This window comes from Pocillopora verrucosa, chromosome 1 (genome assembly GCF_036669915.1).
Source record: "Pocillopora verrucosa isolate sample1 chromosome 1, ASM3666991v2, whole genome shotgun sequence".
NCBI lineage: Eukaryota > Metazoa > Cnidaria > Anthozoa > Scleractinia > Pocilloporidae > Pocillopora > Pocillopora verrucosa.
Window position 1 is genome coordinate 29,505,075 of NC_089312.1, and position 21,420 is coordinate 29,526,494.

The 21,420-nt window shown below is 36.0% G+C and overlaps 2 protein-coding genes and 1 pseudogene across 3 annotated transcripts; 1 reads left to right on the top strand and 2 right to left on the bottom strand.

Moving 5' to 3' along the window:
- Positions 1-979: 979 nt before the first annotated feature.
- Positions 980-2,920, bottom strand: LOC131786163 (uncharacterized; annotated as a pseudogene).
- A 919-nt stretch (positions 2,921-3,839) lies between these two features.
- Positions 3,840-9,167, bottom strand: LOC131786114 (WD repeat domain phosphoinositide-interacting protein 4-like). 2 transcript variants are annotated; one of them, XM_059103106.2, is made up of 11 exons: positions 9,053-9,167; positions 8,684-8,758; positions 8,211-8,315; positions 7,704-7,791; positions 7,381-7,475; positions 7,163-7,242; positions 6,144-6,266; positions 5,720-5,805; positions 5,528-5,629; positions 4,727-4,845; positions 3,840-4,336 (listed from the first exon to the last, which is right to left on the bottom strand). In XM_059103106.2, the coding sequence occupies exons 1-11, from the start codon at positions 9,099-9,101 to the stop codon at positions 4,227-4,229; spliced, it is 1,032 nt and encodes a 343-aa protein (XP_058959089.1). In that variant the 5' UTR covers positions 9,102-9,167; the 3' UTR covers positions 3,840-4,226. The 2 variants fall into 2 exon arrangements, with proteins under 2 accessions (XP_058959089.1, XP_066023876.1); XM_066167779.1 differs by lacking the exons at positions 8,684-8,758; positions 9,053-9,167 and adding an exon at positions 8,439-8,574.
- A 265-nt stretch (positions 9,168-9,432) lies between these two features.
- Positions 9,433-21,303, top strand: LOC131786156 (uncharacterized). The gene is made up of 14 exons (XM_059103167.2): positions 9,433-9,565; positions 12,079-12,187; positions 12,282-12,336; positions 12,769-12,851; positions 13,068-13,140; positions 13,509-13,579; positions 14,699-14,796; positions 15,596-15,674; positions 16,134-16,196; positions 16,613-16,677; positions 16,921-16,952; positions 17,222-17,266; positions 18,010-18,126; positions 18,798-21,303. Exons 2-14 carry the CDS (start codon positions 12,105-12,107, stop codon positions 19,005-19,007), a joined length of 1,074 nt encoding a protein of 357 aa, XP_058959150.2. The 5' UTR covers positions 9,433-9,565; positions 12,079-12,104; the 3' UTR covers positions 19,008-21,303.
- The last annotated feature ends 117 nt before the right edge of the window (positions 21,304-21,420 follow it).

A 21,420-nucleotide genomic window follows, 5' to 3' on the forward strand; every position in this document is an offset into this window, starting at 1 on the left:
TGTACAGTCTTTATTCTATTTCTGCGGCTTTTACAGCAAATTTGTTTCCGATCAAAGAATAACAGGTGGGTCAGCAAACAGTTTAATAGGTAAGCGAAGAAAAACGTGCCTGTAGACCGAAAGCGTGGTCAAAAACCGTTTCACTTATGGATCAAAAGTTAATTTTCTGGTGGCTTGAACGGCTACGGCTACTGTAAATCAACATGTTGACTTGAACAGGAACAACTATTGCCATTCAGTCAACGACTTATGCATCAAAGGAGGTGTTTGCGAACAATGTGGTTCTTTACAAATCTTACCGGATGGGCCGACATAATAATGCAACCGCAGAGGACAGGTCCTATTTCTGAAAAAAAGCGATTCCCAACAGATTTACATTACGTATTTCAGCTTTTTTTTTAACACCTTGCTTCTTTTCATTCACCGTGTGCTAATGATGATGAACGATTGCCGACACCTGCTCAGAGTTTTCCCACTTCCGATATAATCGAGACAGGCAAACGAACTCGAAGACACTGCCGTGGAAAACGTTAAGTTAGTGGCGATTTCATTCCTACTTACATATTACCTACGATCGATATCGATCCGCTCGATCTGTTTGCCGTAACTCAGGCTATCCTTCGTTTGATACAACGTTATATTGCAATAAAGACAATAATATTTTCAATCACCGTATGGGGTAAATTTTAATAACTTGACAACGGCTGCTTTTCTATCAGCAGGAGAAAGCAAACGCCGGGCATTAAACTGTGAGGCCGGCATGCAAACATCCTTGGAGAGAAACTTTCCTCCTTCCCGTTTGAAGAATGGCAAACAAGGCGCGGTACGGTGAAGGGGGGGGGGGGGGGGGAGTTAAATTTCGAGTTTGAATCAACTTTTTTGATAATCAAGTGTTTATTATTGCTTCTTTATTAAATGATCATACAAATTTAAATTTTTCCAACTGACATCAGCTCAGGGTAGTTATGTTAGCCCTTTACATCCTAACACTGATCAATATGCATTTTCTCCATACTGTTCCCTATATATTTCCCAAGGTGCTGACAAGGAGAATTTGTTTAACAATCAAGAGCTTCTTTAGTTGGTGATCATTTGCTTAATTCCCGTGACCTTAATGTGTGATTCAGAGGTGATATTTTAAGGAGAAATTAAGCGCTAGTCACCCTTTGGGTTAAATGATTAGTCAAGAGGAAAATGGTCGGCTCGGTCATCAAGTAAAGGATGATTTAACATTCCTTCGTCAGGAGCCGGTGGGACAAAGTAAAACTCTCTCAAAATAGCTCTTGATATAGCTCTATTTTGAGAATAGCTCTCTCAAAATAGCTCTTCGAACATCAGAACCTAGCATTTCGCACCTTGATCCTCTTCTCCTGTTTACAGAGGACTCGATAGTTATTTTAGTTTGGAAAAGACTGAAGCTGCTTCCTATTTAGATTTGCATGGTATCAGCTCTACGTTTCTGCAAGTCTTTTTACACCAGGAAATGAAGGATCAGACATTTTTCAAAATAACAATACAAAGAAAGAACTGATCCATATCAGTATCCGTGATGTGAAGGATATAAGAGTCTCGTGGAAGACACGGGTTTGTCTGTAGATGATCGGGGTAACATCTGAGCACTATGCTCTCTGTAGTTAGGCGGCTTTGACACCCTGTCTACCGAACTGTTTTTAACTCCTTTGTTAGACTTCTTAAGTGACGATATCAACGGCAATCGCTTGCGCCCTGGAAAGTCCACAAGTGTTGCTGGAACTACACATGCGTTCCACGAAAGTACACTTTTACGGCTCGCAAGCTCGTCGCTTTTACTATCACGACCGTACGAAGAAGTTTTATTCAAATTGATCGACAAATGCGAAGAGGGAGCAGAAAAAACTTGGCGATTTAATCTTGGCAGATAATGAAGCTTGTCTTCTTCTTCACGAAAGCGCCGTCTACAAACAACTTCCGGAAGAGTGTTGTTGTCACGTGCTAGTTTTATGCTTTTCTCGCCTATAGTCTCAGAAACTTGTCGGTGTAGAAAAAGCCTTTCCGTGACTATCTTCTCCCTTTGCAAGCGAATTCCCCCTAAATTCCTCACAATCTTCTTTGTTTCCTCTGGAGCAGTTTGTTTCAATTTTGGGAACCTGGGTGAGGTGTCTGTTTCCATGGGAACAGGTGGGTGTAGAGACAATGGTTTGCGATTGTTGAATTTCGAATCAAAATGTCCTTGCATTTCTTCGATACGAGCGTCCACAGTTTCCTCAATATTTCTTAGTCTTTCTTCGTTTAAGTTTCTTTGTGTCCTTGTAAAATTATTTTTATTAGGAGGATTATATTCAGCCATAAACCATATCGGAGATCTCCATCATCCATGCCTTGTCAAACCCCTTTCCATTCCTTCTTCTGTTTTTTCGGACAAGTCGTTTTCTTCTTTCGGTTGAATTTCCTTGTAGTAGTAGCCCTGTGGTTGTCCGCTTTCCAGTTCAGAAGTATTTTGCGTGTTTAACTTCATGGTTTTCCTGATTATTCTCTTTTGTTTACTCTAATAGTTATCATCGATGACGCTGTCGACCATTTTCCTTGTGAATTCAAAATAAAACAAGAAATCAGCTGGTAAACTTTTGTTTGTATCAGTTAAATTACAGTACTCTCTTCCTCGACGATCTTAAGAGTTTTCAGTTCTCTTTTCCTTTAATTACGATCGACAATATTTATCGCCCTGATTGAAATTTGAGGCGAGTATATTTCTTTTTAGTAAACTCTGCCGTCTCAATTGTTCTCAGAGAATACGCTATCTCTTCGCCTTCACTTCTTTCAGAAGGTGTATTTGAATGACCAGAAGTTCAGAATTCCCTCTTCGTCAGTTTTTGACTGGTTCAAAAGCTTCAAATCCCAGCAAGTTTTGGAGTCGAGTGACAAGTTAAAGCTGTAATTAGTAGCTTTTTGAAATTCAAATGAAGCCAAAGTCACGACAGGTGCTTATGAGGGTTAACGGTAAAGCAGGTGCCGTCTGATGAAGGTAACCGCGGTGGAAAACATCAGTAATATCTAATAGGCCATTTACGAATTACCATTGGCCTCATTTTAAAAGCGAGTCCCGGTTCTAATCCTTTCAAATGATTAGAAGTTTTCATTCACTTGTAAACTAAACTCAATTTCATGCGAATGGTTGAGCACCAGACCTCGTTTTGAAAAAGAGGCAAAAGATAATTCAGATATGGCCTATTTATGTCTTGCATGCCGGATCGACATGCACAAGGTTTCATTAACAACCTTTAATTTTCAAAGTTCAATTTTTTATTTCGTTTGTGTTGGACTAATCTGAGCTTCTTTTCCTTGACGAGTGCCAGAGAGCAGACATTTAAACAAGGAAACTGGGAAAAGATGAATTATCAAATTAAAAATGAAATAAACTGATATGGAACCTATGGCAATGGTTCCTGTTCCCTCACAGTAGAGACAGATTAGTAAAAACAATTTTTATACATAGGGGTGGCAAGTTTAATTTGCTGGTTGGCGAAAGCAGATGAAAAGAACCATGCCGTAAAGAAACGGCCTTAGTGATCCTGACAGCGCACACCATTTTCAAACAAGCCACGCCGGCTTAACGAAGAAAGGAAAATACCTATGGATTGAAATACCCTGTATTATTTGTTCATGAATAATTATCTTGTTCAATACATGACAAATGTTGCAGGGTACAATCATGCAAGAAAGGAAAGGAAAGGATAGAAAGGAAACTACCTATGGATTGAAATACCTTGTATCATTTGTTCATGAATAATTATCTTATTCAATACATGACAAATGTTGCAGGGTACAATCATGCAAAGTTTCTAAAAATGGAAAGCGCGTGATTTATACACAACCCCTTTTAATTCAGTCTATGTACAGCAGGTAGAGATATTTCTACATTCACGTTGAGCTTTGATATCTCTTACATAATATACAAAATATCTTAAATTCAGACCAAATCCTTTCATATTGTCATAACCATTAGCTATCGTTACTACACTGAGAGAGGCAAGGGTGCCACCGAAGAACTTCTGCACGAGTTCCAGATCCCGCTAAGCACTGTGCTCTGTAAGTTCTCCACAACAAAGTTACGTCCAAAGTTCTTAAGCGTTTCAGGCTGAAATTTCTTATCCTTGTCATGAAAGCTGCTCCTCTTTCTTTGCCCTTACACGATGTTTGTATCGTTGTCTGTGAAGCAGATCCCTCGTCCAGATTGTTCACTCAGAATTTCAGAATTCGTTGTCATCGCCTAACTCCAGAAACACGTCATATGCCTCTCGGTTACAGTTACCGTCTGGGGTAAACACGTACTTGTGAAAAGTACCATCTACGCATACAGCTACATCGTAGAAAAAAAATTATAATGATTGCTAGTCGTTGTTCGTGTAGTTGCCATAACCTAAAAGTTTTACAAAATACTTTGTTAACCTAACTAAAGTTTTGACTGGTTCAAAAGAAAAAAAAGAAAAACGCATACATCATTTAGTGATCCATTGGAAAGTTACGGCAGTCGCCACTTCCCGCTCCATCTTTCAGGCTCACGGGAAGTGTACGACGAAACTCTTTTGATGATGTTGAATCTCAAAACTACAATTATTCTTAGAGTTAACTTGTTAAATTAGCGTGTAAGACACAATCTATGTAGCGTGCCTTTTGCTACTGAAAAAAAGGGGCTATAAGGCCGTTAAAATTCTGGATCTTAGTCCTAAATGAGATTATCAATACGCACCAACAACAGAACTGCCAGACCCAAAGGCACAGATACATGGCTGTTCAGCAGGCACAGTAAAGTTTGCCAAACCCCACTGAGATTCCACGTACTGCCCCAGGAAACCCATCTTTGCGAGGCTGAAAAAAACACAACATCGACGAAGAAACAGACCATTCAGAAAACTGAGTAAAACTAAACGATCACAGATCAATGTCAGTATCTGAAAAACTACTCACCAACCCCTTCCCCATTAACCCTAACTTGTTGTCGGTCAAAACTATTTTCGGGTTAGGGAGGGGTAGGTGCGCAGTTACTCAGACACCAACATTGATCCAAAATGACTTATGTAATTTATGTCTTTCAAACTATGGTGTCTGAGTGCACATATCAAAAATGGGGAACAATTAACTGAGTTATTGTAACGTAGTGAAGCCAAAAAGGCACGCCTTAAAAGCTCAAAAACATACAATTTATTCCAAGCACACGAAGTACATCACTCCTTACTTTCCCGCTCTCGCAACACACTTTAAGTTCCCGGATATATTTGCGAACTACCGCTGTCCTATTACACTACCGTTATAGCTGAGAAAGAGGGAGGCTTTTTTTAAAACAAATTCAAGACATCTGGTTTTCAAGAAGGTATGACTCCTTATTCTTGATTGGCTGTGTGCGCGTCTTTAAGTTTCGTGCTTAAAACTGCTTTGAAAAAAAATCCCTGAACGTAATGCTTCTGAGTTTGTTCTTGATGCGATAATTTGATGAAAACATGAAAAACAGACCGTAACTAGTAGAGAAAAGGGTTATGGCAATATCCATTACCTTGATCTCTTGTTCAAAGAAGTGTTCTTCAGAGCAAAGATATGAACTGTTCCTTTATCACTGGAGACACACAGATATGCAGAATCGTGGCTGAAATTAATGCTGCCAAGAGAACACAGCTTTCTTTTAATATTTTATGTTCAAGATAAAATACATGACTGTATAACAGACCACATTTAAGAAATCACTAACCAATACAGAGTGGCAGGATCTGCCCCTCGTCGTAATTCCACCAGTAAGTTTTTGGTTTGTGAGTCAAACACACGGATAAGTGTGCCCTGCAAAAAGAGGAAAAAGAAAAAAAAGAAAAAAAAATTAACTAATAGGTTTACACAATTTTTGATTTTAGCATTGGATGCAATTTAGTCTGCTTATTTGACCAAAATATTTTGTGGGTATGTTCGACCTTGACTTCAAAACCCTAACCCTTTTACACACCAGTTTCTGCTTAAAGGTACCACTTTCATTTTCAGATCTATTTAAATTGCATATCAATCATATTTCTTGTGATGGCAAGCTACAACTAAAGAAGATTTTTAATAAGGAAGTTTTACTTTGTTTTCTTTCAAGTACATCTTCAAATCTACAATGAGAGACTGGAAAGATTGTCACACACCTTAACTGAAGCTGTGGCTACTTGAGTACCTTGTTGGTTGACAGCTAGACATGCAAGTTCACCTTGATGGGCATTAATTGTAAATGGTGCTGTTGAAGTATCTGGTTGTCTATTGGTCAGGTCCTGTGAAGCAAAAAAAAGAACATGGAGTAGCTTGAGCTACGTAAATTTTTGAATGAAAAAAAAAAGTGATTGTGGTAACTTACCTAAATTAGTTGACAATTTGAGCAAACTCAGTTATAATTTAGACTCAATACAGATAATAGATGGAAGTAAATGGACAAACTCACTTGGGTTTGGTAGCTTTATTCAATTATGAAAAATTAAGTTTGTCTAAGTTAGACTCCATTTACACCAAAGGTTAAACATGTTTTAAAGCTGTTTTGTTACACATGGTTTTAAATTGGTTTCTTCCTATAAGCTGTTTACACTGATGTTTGTCTACTTCAAATTTAGCAAATTGAACATACATGTTAGAGAATACTTAAAACCTATGGAAGTTCAGTTTATCAGTTCTCTCTTTCTGGTTTTTATTAAGTTAAATCTGGTCTTACTACACATGTTTGTTAGTGTGAATGGGGTATTAGTTTCAGCAGATCAATTAGCATGTACTTTACATTGGATTCTCATAGATTTAATTCATGCTTAAAGTGTTACATTATGTTAGTGCAGTGTGAAACTACAGTAATTTATGTAACATCAAGAATTTCAATAAACTTTTCACAGGTGACTTCTGGTGGTGGAAAAGGTGACTGTGACCATGAAATGGACCGTAAAAAAATGTTAAAAATACAATTGAAACAGATAATTGTCATGGATAGCCTTCCATAACATGATTAGAAATGAAAAAGCCTGTAGTAATACCCCTCTACTATTGGGCTAGTCAGGCAGTGTCCCACATGACTGTAGAATTAACTCAAACTTTCTAAATTAACCAGTCATCATTTTGAAAATCAGGTGTATACATATTTAAATGGCTATACCAAGTTAAGGATAAGCAAAACTAGTTTTTATCATACCACAAGTTGTATACTCCCACATTTGCGTGATGGAAAAACCAACAGGGGCCTGTCAATACTTGGACAAACTTCACAGAGACCTAGGAATGTGTGAGAGATAAAGTCATAAAACAAAATTAAATACAGCCAAATACAGCCCAATTTCAAATAGCTATCCAAAAGCTTGCAATAAACTGTTGAAGAGCAACTGTCTCTTGTGATTATAACAAAAAGTGTACCTTTGGGATTTTCTTTTGTGTCAAAGTAAAACAGCAAATTTGGATCTTTAGGAAATGAAAATACTTGAATCCTTGTCTTCAGCACTACAAAAAGCCTGAAAGGTATAAATTGTACCACCACAAAATTAACATCTATAGAGGGCAGATCACTTGTCTTAAGAAAGCACAATCAATATAGTAAGGATGATAATCCCTGTAAATGATAATACTTTCTACATGTACACATGCGTTGCCAGACATTTTCATCCCTCCCCTATCTCCTCCATCTTTGTCCTTAGACCCTCCTACTCTATGTAATGCACTACGTTAACACAAAAACTTACTTGTCTCTTCTTAACCTGATGCTTACAACTGGACAACCAAATGAGAGCTCCATCACAAGCTTTTTTAACAGGTCATCCCAAATGTACACTAAATATTAATGAAACAGAAAATTTACTTTTCGAGGTTGCTTGTCATATGTATATTTTAGTGTTATCAAACTTGTATTTTCAATACAGCACAAAAATCTGTTTTGGAAATGTTTTTTTTTCAGTGAGTCTAATGGGATATATGAAGCAAGCTGGTGCTAAAGCAAAATGCAGCGTCTAAAATTTTTTTTTAAATTTGACGTTTTTAAATTGAGGGACATGACTTGCAGTCATAACTACCTTACAGTTTTGCCATTGCACTGTGGCACTTACAAGACTCCTCTCACAGAAGGCTTAACTTCACAAAATGTGGGATGTAACACTAACAAGGGTGACATTGCACTTTACAATTTGCATCTCAAAAGAAACCCTCTCACTAACAGCTACTGTCTGATTCGATATTACATGTACGTATGATACCTTTGTCATTAAAAAATCTTGCTCCTGGTCCTGTTCCTACAATGGCTAATAAGTTACATCTATGTAACATGTGAGCCTGGGATATCTGGACTGGCTCATTCAAATCTGCAAACACAACAATAATGATAATTTAACGAAAAACTATTTACAAACATGTCTACAAGTGCGCAAATTAGCTAACTTAAATCACAAGGCAGTGTTTTTTTTCACTCATTTCTATTTCCTTACATGACACCAGCACTTGCCCCTAAAGAAATTCGTATATGCTACAAGTTTATCTCTGTTCTATAGATACAGCCAGTAACATATTTGAGCCATAGATAGTATTTTCTTTTCACTTCGATGATTTCGTCAGACATTATTTCACACGAGCCTCTCACATATTAAGTAAATCACCACCATCACACATGATTTTACACGTGGAAATAAAAACATAGATGTTATGAGAATTACCACGTTATAGATTGACTCACCAATACGAGCCTTTTCTGACAGAGGCTCCACATTATAAATTCTAAGCCCTCCATCCATGGTACAGCTAAAACAACCTAAATCGGTGTAAACAATAATAACAGTCAGTGTCTCATATTTTCAAATTTACTCACTCGTTTCGTCAACATTATCATTCCATCAAAAGCCTATTTTATCCACTTTCGAAAATCACCACAAGAGCCTATTCCACGAGGAAAGGTTCTGCCAACCATTTTAAGAGCACGTAAGTAGGAGATTTCTTACGAAGCATTTTCGCAAGACAGCATCGGTGGTGAAGATTAGCGGATATTTCGTGAATCCGTCGTTCTCAAGACAGAAATCACTGAGAAATTCAGATAGTAAAAATTCACCTTGGTCTTGGTTAAAATCTAGATGGAATATATCGTTTCGTCGTGTCATATTCGAAGAATAATAATAATAATAAATTTCCTCCTCACGCTCACGCCAGTACCATTAATATTTTTTGAAAATGTCCCTTAGTGACCTGGCACATTTTGCTTGTAAATAAAGAGTAGTACCAAGTAGCCTCCCCTAGGGAAAGCCGAGATGTCAAGAACAATAGTTCCTGGAATGATTTAGAGCACCAAAGGAAATACTTGCTAGAGTATTTTTTCACTTTTGAAATAAAACTTTGTCAGGTAAGTGAATTTTTTCTTGAAAGGATTCCATGAAAATGTAAACAGCTTATTCACCTCTCCCTACCCTGGTAAGGATCTGTTTGTTGTTGTCTGTGTAGTCGTTTCTGTGGGTTTGTCTGCGGGGGCTTGAAATCGCGCGGCATCAAACTCACACGTCGAGCTGTTTCCTGGTGTTTTTATGAAAGATTTTGGCCTCTGTGACTGCTACTATGTATCACAAATAAGGTATTTCAAATGTAGGTGCTTAATATTTTCAGGGATGTCGAAGGAAAATAGTTTTCTTCAACAGTTAATCCTCATTATTATTTCTAATCACGTCGCGCATGAGAACATTGAGGACAGAATTGTGAATATCATTTGACCTGATTTGACTCCTCGACAAAGTTACATTTGAAAGCTTTGACTGATTATACAATGCTCCTGAATGTATTTGACCCGAGGATGTTGTTTCACGTAAAAAGAAAGATGTGTAAAGCTCTGAAGCTGAATTAATTTCGTATGGATTATAAAAAGCAACTAATAAAAGACAAATCGGGCCTTATTCGACTTTGATCTGCTCTGCTTTGCACTCAGAAAATGAAAACGTTTAATTCTTTGGCTCAAGTGAAAACTTGTAGTTGCCTGTTTTGAGGTTTTCTCTAGTGTCATTACAAGTTGGTCCCCTCATTGGGCATAAAATTTATTGACTTAAAATCAAGAGGATTATTATTGTCAGAGAATTGTTCAGGGCTTGAGGAGGGTGAATTCTCACCACGCCTGAGTCAACTTAGTCTTGAAGTAGATTTATACTACATTTAATTTGCATTTTATTATATCATTTGCAACAATGCACATGGGTACTGTTGACCTGGACAAAATGACCTAAGGTTGATAAGTCTGAACAATGTGGTTTTTTATTACATCCATTTTGGAATCACTGGTGATCCTTACAATCTGATCGGCTCTCAGCAGTGAAATTTATGAATGAATTGCACTATTTTTTGCTTTATTGGTAAATTAATTAATATTGATTGATTAACTAGCTTTATGGGAATTTTTTGTTTTTGTTTTTGTTTTCTTTCATGTGAGGTGATGGAGAGACAGATACTCAAAAGATTTGATTTTGTGCCCAGGGTTCTTATTTATGTTAGGTACCTCAAGGGAGGGGGCTTATTCTAAATCAGGCACTTATTAGGTACAGGGTACTTATTGTTATAGGGGTGCCTATTGGAATGAGGATGCTTACTCAGTAGGGGTGCTTGTTAGAATAAGGGTGCTTAATGACCGAAAAAATGTGAGAATGGTGCTTTTTAGAGAGGGGTTGCTTCTTAAGAGGAAGGCACTCAATTGAATCATTAATTTGTGTGGCAAATTTTTTCAACTTTTGTCCCGAAAACTTCTTTTTTCTTTTTCCAGTTCTGCTGTTATTTTTTTTTTCACAAAGTGGCTCAATACTAGATTAACCCTTAAAATGCATCTAATTTCTCCCTACAATATCTCTTCTGAATCACACATTAAGGTAATGAGAATAAAGGAAATGGTCACTAGGGAAGGAACCTTTGGATAAGCAAGCAAATTCTTCTTGTCAGGAAATTAGGAAATGCATAAAGAGTGGTGTGGAGAATATGCATACTGATGTTAGGGTCAAAGGGTAACAATAAATTGGGTGATTAAATTTTGTATTTTCAAAATGGATGTATTAATTTTGTGGTAGTTGAACTTTGTGTCATGCAATTGTGGTCTGATATTATACTTGTGATTTAAAAGCAAACTGATACTACGTGTTCATTCAATTTTGAAATTAATAATACACATGGAAAAATTACTCAGTTTTGATTGGTTAAGATAAATGCAGTTTTCAGGTAATTCAGTGCAGAAGAGAGTTAATTCAGTACAGAAGAGGGTTAATTCAGTGCGAGAGAGAGTTAATTCAGTGCAGAAGAGGGTTAATACAGTGCAGAAGAGGGTTAATTCAGTGCAAAGAAAGTAACAAATCAGACATTCTGATTGGTCAATAATCAAAGAAACTCACAGATAGCCAATCAAATGCGAGCCTTGGATGTCATAACAAAATTTGAAAATTAGAAAATTTGCGAGCGAAACGATGGCCAGTGTTTTAAGTAGGTTTTCTTTCACCACCACAGCTGAAAAGCAGCTTAAACAATGAAAACACTGTAAAAAGCACTGCTTTTTGGTTGTTGATTTGGAAAAAGTGGTGTTTAGAGAAGGGAATTGCCAAGGAAATCGAAAAATTACAAGCCGACCCAGCTTAACACTATGCTTGAGTGATCCAATGCTGAAATTAAAAGCAAACATGGTTAAACCTCAGAAACGATGATTCTATTTTATCAAAAGTGATTCAGACACAGACTAAACGATTCCTTGAACTGTTAAGCCAGACTTTGAACTCTTTTGCGCCTTAAAGATGTGAAGATATCATTGCATATTATTGTTTTGATGGTATGTGGTTGTTTTGACCGAATGCATGGTTTGAATAAATAATTTTTGCACTTGATGTGTGTGCTTTGCTTATGCTTAATTATGATCAGCCATCTCATATTTTTCCATGTATATTATTAACAAGTAATCACGTGATTTTTCTCATGCAATTTGGAATAAACAAGCACTTGTGCTTATTTATTCCAAATTGCACTTGAAATCATGTGATTACCTACACAAAGCAGATGATTTTAGCCAAAATTGCACTGGTCTCAGCTCAATTACCATCATATATATAGATAAATTTCTATTACTTACAGGAAGGCAGTGTTGAAATATTCCAATCATGTCAAGTAGAAATGAATCTGTGATACATTCCCTGGCTTACACTGGATGTTTCAAGACGTTCAGTACTACTTCATGTGTAAGGTACTGGTCCTGAATAATTTTGTATTCCATGTATATTTTTATAGTAAAATGTGGAGACCTCAAACTGACACATTTACCCATTTCGTACTTTTAGGGACACCAGTTTAACAATACTGGCCATCATCACCTGCATTGTCTGTGTTGTGAGGGTAATTTTAATGGATAGGTTTTTATTTATACTTTATATTTTGTCAGTGTAAATATTTTTGGCAGTTGGTATTGAAAATGTGATAAGGTGAAAGGTAGGAAGCAGCTCTTAATTGTTAGTTGCAACTGGAAAGTCCTTTCTGATGTAGTTTTACCTCACATCCAGGTAGACGAGCCTAACATTCTGCAGTCATTTTTAGCACTTTTTAATGGTGCTCTTTTCTATAACATCTGCTTGCCTGGACACAATTTTCTCTTCCCACTAATTTCTGGATATTAACATTATATTTTCTTGGTATACTTTAAGCATACCTTAGGGAATCTAAACCCAAGCTAATTTATTTGTTGTTGAATTAATTACTAGTGATAACTTTAATAAAAGAAATGATGAATTATTTAATTATAATTTCATCAATTTTTTTTTTATAATATAGCTTCATAAGCTCCACTCTCATCGCCATTCCTTGCCAAATCAGTATATTGTATTTTACAGTGGGATTGTGGAATGCTTTCTTTGGTAAGAATGGTTGATTCCAGGTTGAAAGTGATTAATTGATAAAATAACAAAAGAATGGCCAAACCAAATTTTGACATGATTTGTGATCTTTTACTGATCGTATTTGTAACATGCTACACAGTATGTATTCTCTAGCTGTAAATCAGAGACTATAATATGTCTGATTAGCTGGTATAAATGTTCTGTCTAATAGAACATGTTATATCTCTGTTTTAGTGGCTTTAACTGGTTTTACTTGGCTGTTACTGCTGTATACTTTCTAACACAGTTCATCAAAGTTGCTTGTCAGGTGAGGTGTTTGCTAAAATATGAATGATGTACATGTGTTATTGCTAATGTATGTGCACATGGATTTGCAAACTTAGACTACAAGCAGTCCCTCCTTTCCAGCAAAGTCCAAAAAAAAAAGAAAAGACAAAAAATGCGAACAGCTTGCAGGGTGGGACTCTGGGTGAAGCTTTTTGTGCACCTTAACCTGTGCTATATGTGCCTACATATATTAAATTTTTTTGTCACTATATACTTTTTTGACTTGTGAAATGGACTTTGCTGAAAAGGAGGGACTACTTGTAGTTTAGGACTTACAAATTCTAATCATACAATGCCTGTCATAGTGCAGTTATTAAACATTTGATATTCTTTTTTTTCCTCCATCAGCTTCTTGTAGTCACAAATTTTCATTGCCATCTAGCAGCTAGGATGATGAGAGTTGAGGATAGATTTAAAAGGTATTTTCTCATCTACTTAATATATTTTAGGATTTTTCTAAGGGTAAGTGGTACATGACATATCTCCTCAAATTAACTCACTTGAAGTGACTTTGTCACTGCAATGAATTTGGATCTCTCTGCTTACCCACCTCCTGATCTTTAATTTTCAAAGCACAAGTGAGGGCTTTGAGAGAGAATGGGGGGGTGGGAAGGGGAAGTGGGGAGTGAGAATCCAAATTCTTGTTTGTTACTCTTTTGTCCCTTACTCAGTATTCTCACCAGAATTTTGCCTTGGCAAGTCCCATGCCCCCCTCTGCTGATAAATAGGGGGCCTGTATGAACATTAGGAGAAAAAGTTCCTCATGGTCCTCGACTGGTGTGGAAAAAATTATTCATGATTTCTCTACCTTCTATTTCATTTAAGCATGTTCAAAAGGGAACTCTTCCAATGGTGATCCTTCAGCTGAAATCCCTATCAGGGTGTCCAACTTCTCTTTTTGTAGCCTATTTCTCGGACAGTTTTTAAGGTTGTTTCGAAGGATGAAACCACATGGTATGAATAAACTGAGCTTGCATTCATTTCATTCAAACAAGCAAAATACTGGGGTGTTAGGTTGACTAGGTTGTTAAAACTACTTAACTATAGATGTTCTAAAGTCAGTTTGATAATGAGCTTGTCCCTGGGCCTTAATGGGTCGATTCTCTTGGCTTTTAATACACCATCTTGGTTTTCCTTACAGGAATCCTGCAAGGCTGTGGCCTGTTGAGAACACTGTTTACTGCCTTTACCCTTTACTTTCAATTGGTATCTTAGCCTTCATTGCAAAATAAAGGTTGCAAAGTCAAAATGAATCAAGGTTTTCTGTTTTAAATTGCTCTCCTGCTTCCTGCCATAATTAAAAATTCTACTCATGGCCCTTTACTTTCCTTTGTGTCTTATAAACTACACTGGTAGTTCTCCATGGCTCTGCCCTCCTCTTCTCTTCCCAAAAGGAAGTGTTGAGTAGGTGTCAAGGGTTACATCATATGTAGGTAAAATAGCTTACTTAATGCAATCAAAGATAGAGTTTTAACTTCACATGAATTTTGCTAGATATGTTGTTTTGTTGACAGACTTATCACTTTTTTTTATTTCAGGTACTCTAACAAGCTGGTGGCAGCTGTATTTATTACCCTGGCTATCTTTGCTATTGTTGGACTGGCAACAATGAAAAATGAATACAGAGAGTGTACAGGTATAATCATTAGGAGAGTGTTGTTCCTGAGATATCCATTCCCCTGCTGTAGAAGGCTTTGGTTTATTCCCCTTACCCAGCATTCTGGATCTTCTTGCTTTGGCTCATCATTTTCTTTTGAGAATTGTAACATTTGAAAAATTGAAACATTTGGGGTTGGAACAATTTCCAGTGGAATTTCCAGTGACCCTTCATAGGCTGCATGGGTATGGATATTTTTTTGGGAAATTCCTGCTTAATGGTGCTTTGACACAATCATCACGACAGTCAAACCTGTATTAAGTGGTGACCCATTGGGAATGGCAGTGTGACAGCTAACTACCAGTTGATTACTCAATATAGGTTCCACAGAAGAGGGGTAACACAAAAAACAATAAAAAAGCGCCATTTTCTGCTGTAATTGACCACTTAATGTATGAACTCTTGCTCAATAATACTGGCAACTTTGATTTTGGGAGAGAAACAAGAATTAAATTGTACTTGAAAGATTATTCTTAGTTTTACTAGTAAGAGTGGTTGTGCTTTAAGGGACTGTTCAATACAGATAGGAGATGTGATACAAAAAGGCCTTTGGCACTCACTCAAAGGTGACCACAACTGCTTAAGAGGTGATGGCTGATATTAGAGGTGAAAATGACAGTGATTATGGGGAAACTGCTTAATATGATGCTGCTTTATATGAATTAAGTTCTGATGTGCCATTGATGTCTAGGTGAAAGGTTAGTTAAATGCTTCAAGTTCCAGGGGATGTAGCTTTTTCTGCATTGATTTCAGTAATGATTTTAATATTTTATTGCAGAACCTGAATGGCTGCTCTTGTCAAGTGCAGAAATTTTAGTTGCCCAAGTTTTCCTGATGTCAGGAATTTTCATTACAAGGTAGTTCCAAAGAGAATAGCAAATACTATTCACTTCCGAGCAGCTAATGAGACTAAATTGTACATCAAGAGTTTAATTCCCAACCATTTTTTGTTATATTGAAAGAAAAAAATGAATTTTTTGGTATCTGTGAGGTATACATCAATAAAAACAATTATTCACCTCCGTGTTGGTGAAATTGGTGGTCATTTACCATGCCACTTCATGGCACAGTAAATTTACATCACTATTCACCTTCCCATTGTGAATAGTTGTTAATGGGTAAAAGTACCCATGACACCCCATCAGTCAACTAATTTTCCCTCCTGCCCTTCCTTTTCTTGGGGGGCCTATAGCCCCCTTTTAAACCTTCTGAAGTTTTCCATATTCTTCTGTACTGGGAATATGGACATTTTTTTGGAATCATGCATTGGAAAGGTTGAGCAATTGGAGACTAAAGCTTTACTATTTGATTCACAGGGAGCTCAATAATGTTCGTATGTTAGAGGATAACAGGACTGCCCAAAAAAGAGATTTATGGGGGTGAGTGTTTGAAAAAATTGATTAATATTTATTTAATAAATGTTGGTAATGAAAGAGCCAGCTGATATCAGATTTGATGTAAAATGGTAGATAGTTTATCAGATAAACAAATTATGGAGATAAAGGTAGAAATGTATCTCTAAGTTATACCATGAACAAAGTTTTGCTTTATTTTCTTGATGATTATTTCCCTGGGGGAACCTAGTGCCACAAATATTAGATGGTAAACAGATGAGAAAACATTGCTTAGTGAGATGCAGGTGCAGGCCACCTACAGCAGACTTTATTTTGTGATGAATTTTTAATAAGGAATTAGTCCCATGACCTCAAGATTGTGATGAGATTAATGTTGTTTCATTTTCATGTGTAACACTTTGAATTATTGATTTGGTTTTCTATTTTTTATCCTGTTAAAGGATAATCTTCATTTTTGAATTATCAGCATTGGTCAGCCTTGTTCATGACCTGGTCATGAGAATCAGTAAGTACTTGGAACATTCTCTCTCCTTATGGTACAGCTTGAAAATACTGCCTACCTGGCTATTAATCATTCATTTATTGTAACCACCATAAGTTTTGGGACAGCACGCACCTAGCTAGATATACAACTTTAGATGTATACAGCTTCTGTGAGTGAGCATACCTAATTTTTAAAATTCATTTGGTGGATGTACACTGTATTTTTAATTAAAACTCTTCCCAAAAGTATTTTGTTCAATTGCAGCTGGACCAAAGAATAACTGTCAAGGAGTATTGGTAAGAAGATTCTGTTTAATGCTAAAAAAGGAAAAAAAACTCAGTATTTTGTCTTATTTAATCAAACTGATAAGGAAATGTTACAAGTAAACTTTGCACCATGCTGTGCCTAGAAAAAAAAAAACCAGGGACTAAATTTGCTGGGAAAGTGGCCAGTTTGGATACCTGTGTGGGTAGCTATTGAGCTAAATGTAACCTTTCTATTACTTTTGATAATGAGCTGTTCAGGTGAGACAAACACGTTTAATGTTCAAAATTGTTTCTTTCAGCTGTCAAGCAAAGCAGGCTACACAGCAGTGTACATCACTGTTAATGTAAGTTCAAAAATTGCATGTTTGTGAAGACAAACACTGGGACATTTAGTTGCAGTTGTTTTGCTTATTAGAGTTTTAGGCCATTAGAGTTCATTAGGTGGAACAACTTAAGGAGAAGTGGCACTAAACATGTGGTTAAGAAGATTGGTCTGCATAAATGTGATGCTGTTTGGTGCAAATGTCAACAAGCAAAGAGCAAACCAAGATAGATGCATTGCTGCTGAATTTATAATCAGAATTTAGACAAGTGTTACTTGTATGTCGTAAGTAGTTCAGTTTAGAATGCACCAAAATTTTGCATGGACCATACACTGTAACTGTAGAAAAGGAGCAGCTCTCTGAAATGGGGACTGAACATCTTCCAGTTGTCTGCTAGATGAGCCCCTTAGCATGGCATATTTACTGAAATTAAAAACGAAAATAATATTTTAATCAGCAAAGGGAATTTGCTGGTGTTGCTGTTATATGCAACCCACCCCCACTTTTCCTTTTCTCACTTAGTTTGTAATTACCCCCTCAAAATAGCCGAGGAAAGACCAATTACCTGGGCTTATTTACTATAATTTAGAAGAAGAAGGCATATTCCCCCACATTTCTTTGGTGGAAATGGCATGACTTGTAACAATGTGTCAAAAGCATTATAAATATCTAATGTAGAATTTTAACAATCAGATGTGGTGGTTGTAGGGAAAACCTGTATGGAAATTTTACACATGGGAATAAAATCTATTAAAATTTTCCAGATTATCAGGTGGCTCCTACCAATATGGGCAATGGCAGCAATATTTGACACAGAAAATAACCAGTGCAGCCAGGATGACTATATTGCACCAGTTTTTGCAGTGAATGATGACTCTGGGGTCAGTTGATATCTATAGTCTTAAGTTTTGTATGCTAATGCAGTAAGTGTAAAGTATAAGTTGAAATAATATTGGTTTATTTCACTTTCACACTGTAGTTGAAACCTTGGGTGAGCTAACTTTCTCTGTTGAGTGCTTATTATTGACTTTACAGATAAAAATTAGCATAAAGAGTTGGATCAAATTCAAATGATACAATTCTGGGTAAATGATCAAGGGTTGAGAGAACAACTTCAGTGTTAGAAAAATTTTTAAAATTAAGTTTTAAAAATTAAATTAATTAGGGTTTGTTTTAATTTTATGTACACTCTATAGCTTGAAATTGTCACTAGGAAGCTAACATACAAAAGAAGGTTATTTGCAAATGATATAGAAATGTACCATGATTATCGCTGCTGAACTGTCTTACTAGTTTTAATAGGGTTCATCGAGAATATTGAGAATTATAGTGTAAAACAGCAGGACAAGACTCTCCATGCACAAATTGGTAGTAGCTCAGGCTATAGAAATGTAGCTAGAGAACCCAGGTACTGGCTGAGCCAATACCTAGAGAATTCTCTTCATCTCTAAATTCCTTACATTTACATGTAGAAACACCCAGAATTTTAAGTTAAAACATCCACCTTTACATGTTTTGCTGAAGTTTCACTTTCAGCCTTTTTTTCTTGCAGAACTTCACCTCTGAATTCCGTCCTAGAGGAAGTAGTTTTCATTACAAACATTTACATGATGGTGTTGATGTTGCAAGCCGACCCTTAATTCCAAGTCTTGGCCCTAGCTCCAAGTCTTTGTCAAGTATGAGTTCATCTTATGGATCAACAGCATGGAATCAGAAACCTTGGGCTCAAGGCTCATCAGATAGGTATCCTCCCATATCGTAACAATTATGTGAGGGAGCACAGTGTTCTGAAGTGGTGTAGACTCCTGGATTCCAACATTTGCAGGCAGTTTTTAGATCAGTCAAAATTAGATCCAGTTGTTATGATAAGATATAATTGATAATGATATGACAATAACATCATAACACATCATGATGTTGTGTAGTTGAGTATTAACAATGCATAACATTATCAGAGATGGGATGCCATTTACATATCAGCAAATTTTATTTGCTTATGGAAACAATTTTACCTTCTAATTATATGTAAGGTGTAAGCATTTCATCAGTGCTTTATGTGTTGTTTTGCCCTGTATGTTAATATGGAAATTTCTGTTGTGTGAAGGTTAGGTGGGTTTTACATGAACATTGCAAAAAAAATTTCATGCAAAACAAGTTCAAGTGTTAAAAATGAATGAGGTTAATTTTCAACATCAATGAGGTCATTCTCAAGTTCTATTGGAAAAAAATATTGTTTTTATAATTGTTTGTAGTTATAATTATGAACACATTTTTAATACTTGCTACATTTTCATCTGTTTGTGAACCATTATTATTATATGCTCTAATTTTTTTGGTATATTTCACTAGAACTTGAAAATAACCTCAGAAAGGTGGAAACATTGTTCATTTTTATTGCTGTTTTTTTCTTTTTGTTACAAAATCTATATATAAGAAACTTCTTATTAAAAAAAATTTACTTGTTTTACGAGCCAATTTGCAGAAGAATTAAGTGGATGACTTGAGATTATTTTTCAATAACAATAGACATTCATCTGCTGTTATCATATAAGAGTGACTAAACATGTTGAAGTTTTAATATGCAGGGTTTACTAATTTTTGCTGTGAGTACCTTCTCATAAATATAAATTTTATAAATTGAAATGTACTTTTATAAGCAAAATAATGTAATTTTAGTGGTTGCTGTGACTGCTTATGTGCATCATAATTTTAAAATGTATATTTTAAATATATAAGTCACCTGTTGCATGAATTATCAGAGTTCATGTTGATAAGGGAAAATTGAAAAAAACAAAACAAAACAATATTTAATTATTTGGTCATGCAAAAGGGGAAATTTGTTTATTCCTATGAGTGACATGATTTAATTTATGTAATCCTTACTTTGTAAGAGGTTGATATTTAAAGAAGTTGATGCAACTGTCAGATGTTAAATAGAAGTGCCAGGTAGCTAACATGCTTTGATGTCTTAAGACTTCAATATCACTCAAGGCTGGGATTATTTCCCCACATAAATAGTAAATAATCTTGATGTTAATGGTAAATATTATACTTGTGCCACTGACCATAAAATCAAGTTCTGTTTATTCATCATAAGAAGTCTCAGAACATTGGAGAGCAGATGTTTTTCTTTTTGAATTGGAGGTTACAGTAGATGAAAAGGAATTAGAACTAGCTGCAGTAATAATCATAACTTTTACAATGCAGTGAACTTCTTGGGAAGAAGTGTTGTTGGCCAGTATCTCACAGTTGTTGTTAAAGCACAGTGCTCCAGATCTAATTTAATTGATAGGCAAAGTTTTATAGGCCTGGTCAATAAAGCACTCATGTTAGGCATCAGTACATTATAGCTATCCTGTTTCAAAATATTTATTTCATTAGTGCTAAACCTCTTGGCTCTTTTATTTACAACACATTTAGTTTAGAGGTATACTTTGAGCCCCTCCCTCTTTCCATAGGAAGTTAAATAGAATGAGCATTGGTTAAGTTTTAATAGAGGGCAGATGGGTTGTAAATATTATTTCAGGTATTTATTAGTTCATGTGGTGCTAGCGCTCATCACAAGTAGTATTTATAAATGTGCTGGTATGAATGAAATAAAAGTATAATGGTGGGGTGAAAAAGAATGTTAAAGTTCTCTTGTACAGTTGTATGAATAGATGAAATGGTGCTTGCATTTTAAGCTTGTCATCAAATGAAGATGCCTTTGATGTTGCCGATCCTATTAGGGAGCAATATGATTGTCACATATGAACCCAAGACATGGCTAAGCTCTCAAATGGGCTTTTTTGTATCTCACAGCAGAGCAACTGATTGTGATATTGGAAAGGTCTTTCCTTTGAATTCTCAAGGGGACTTAATTTTCTTCTTTTTCCGACATTTGTGACAAATGATTGAAATCTATCTTCACATTTTTTTGTGTAAGAATGTTTTTGTAATCTCATACATGGCTTTAGTTTACTTAGTGCAGTGTTAATCTGCTCACTCCCTCCCTTGTTCCTGTGCTTCTTTTGATTCAGCAGCTGTGCTCATCCCTTAAAGAATTAACTGTATTGTGTACAAATGTCATCCTAAACTGAATCACCCATTTCATGCCAACCTCAATGCAAACACCCAAAATTATTTTAAGGCTCTTTTTATATGCACAGGAGGTGACCTAAAGAAGTAAACATGAG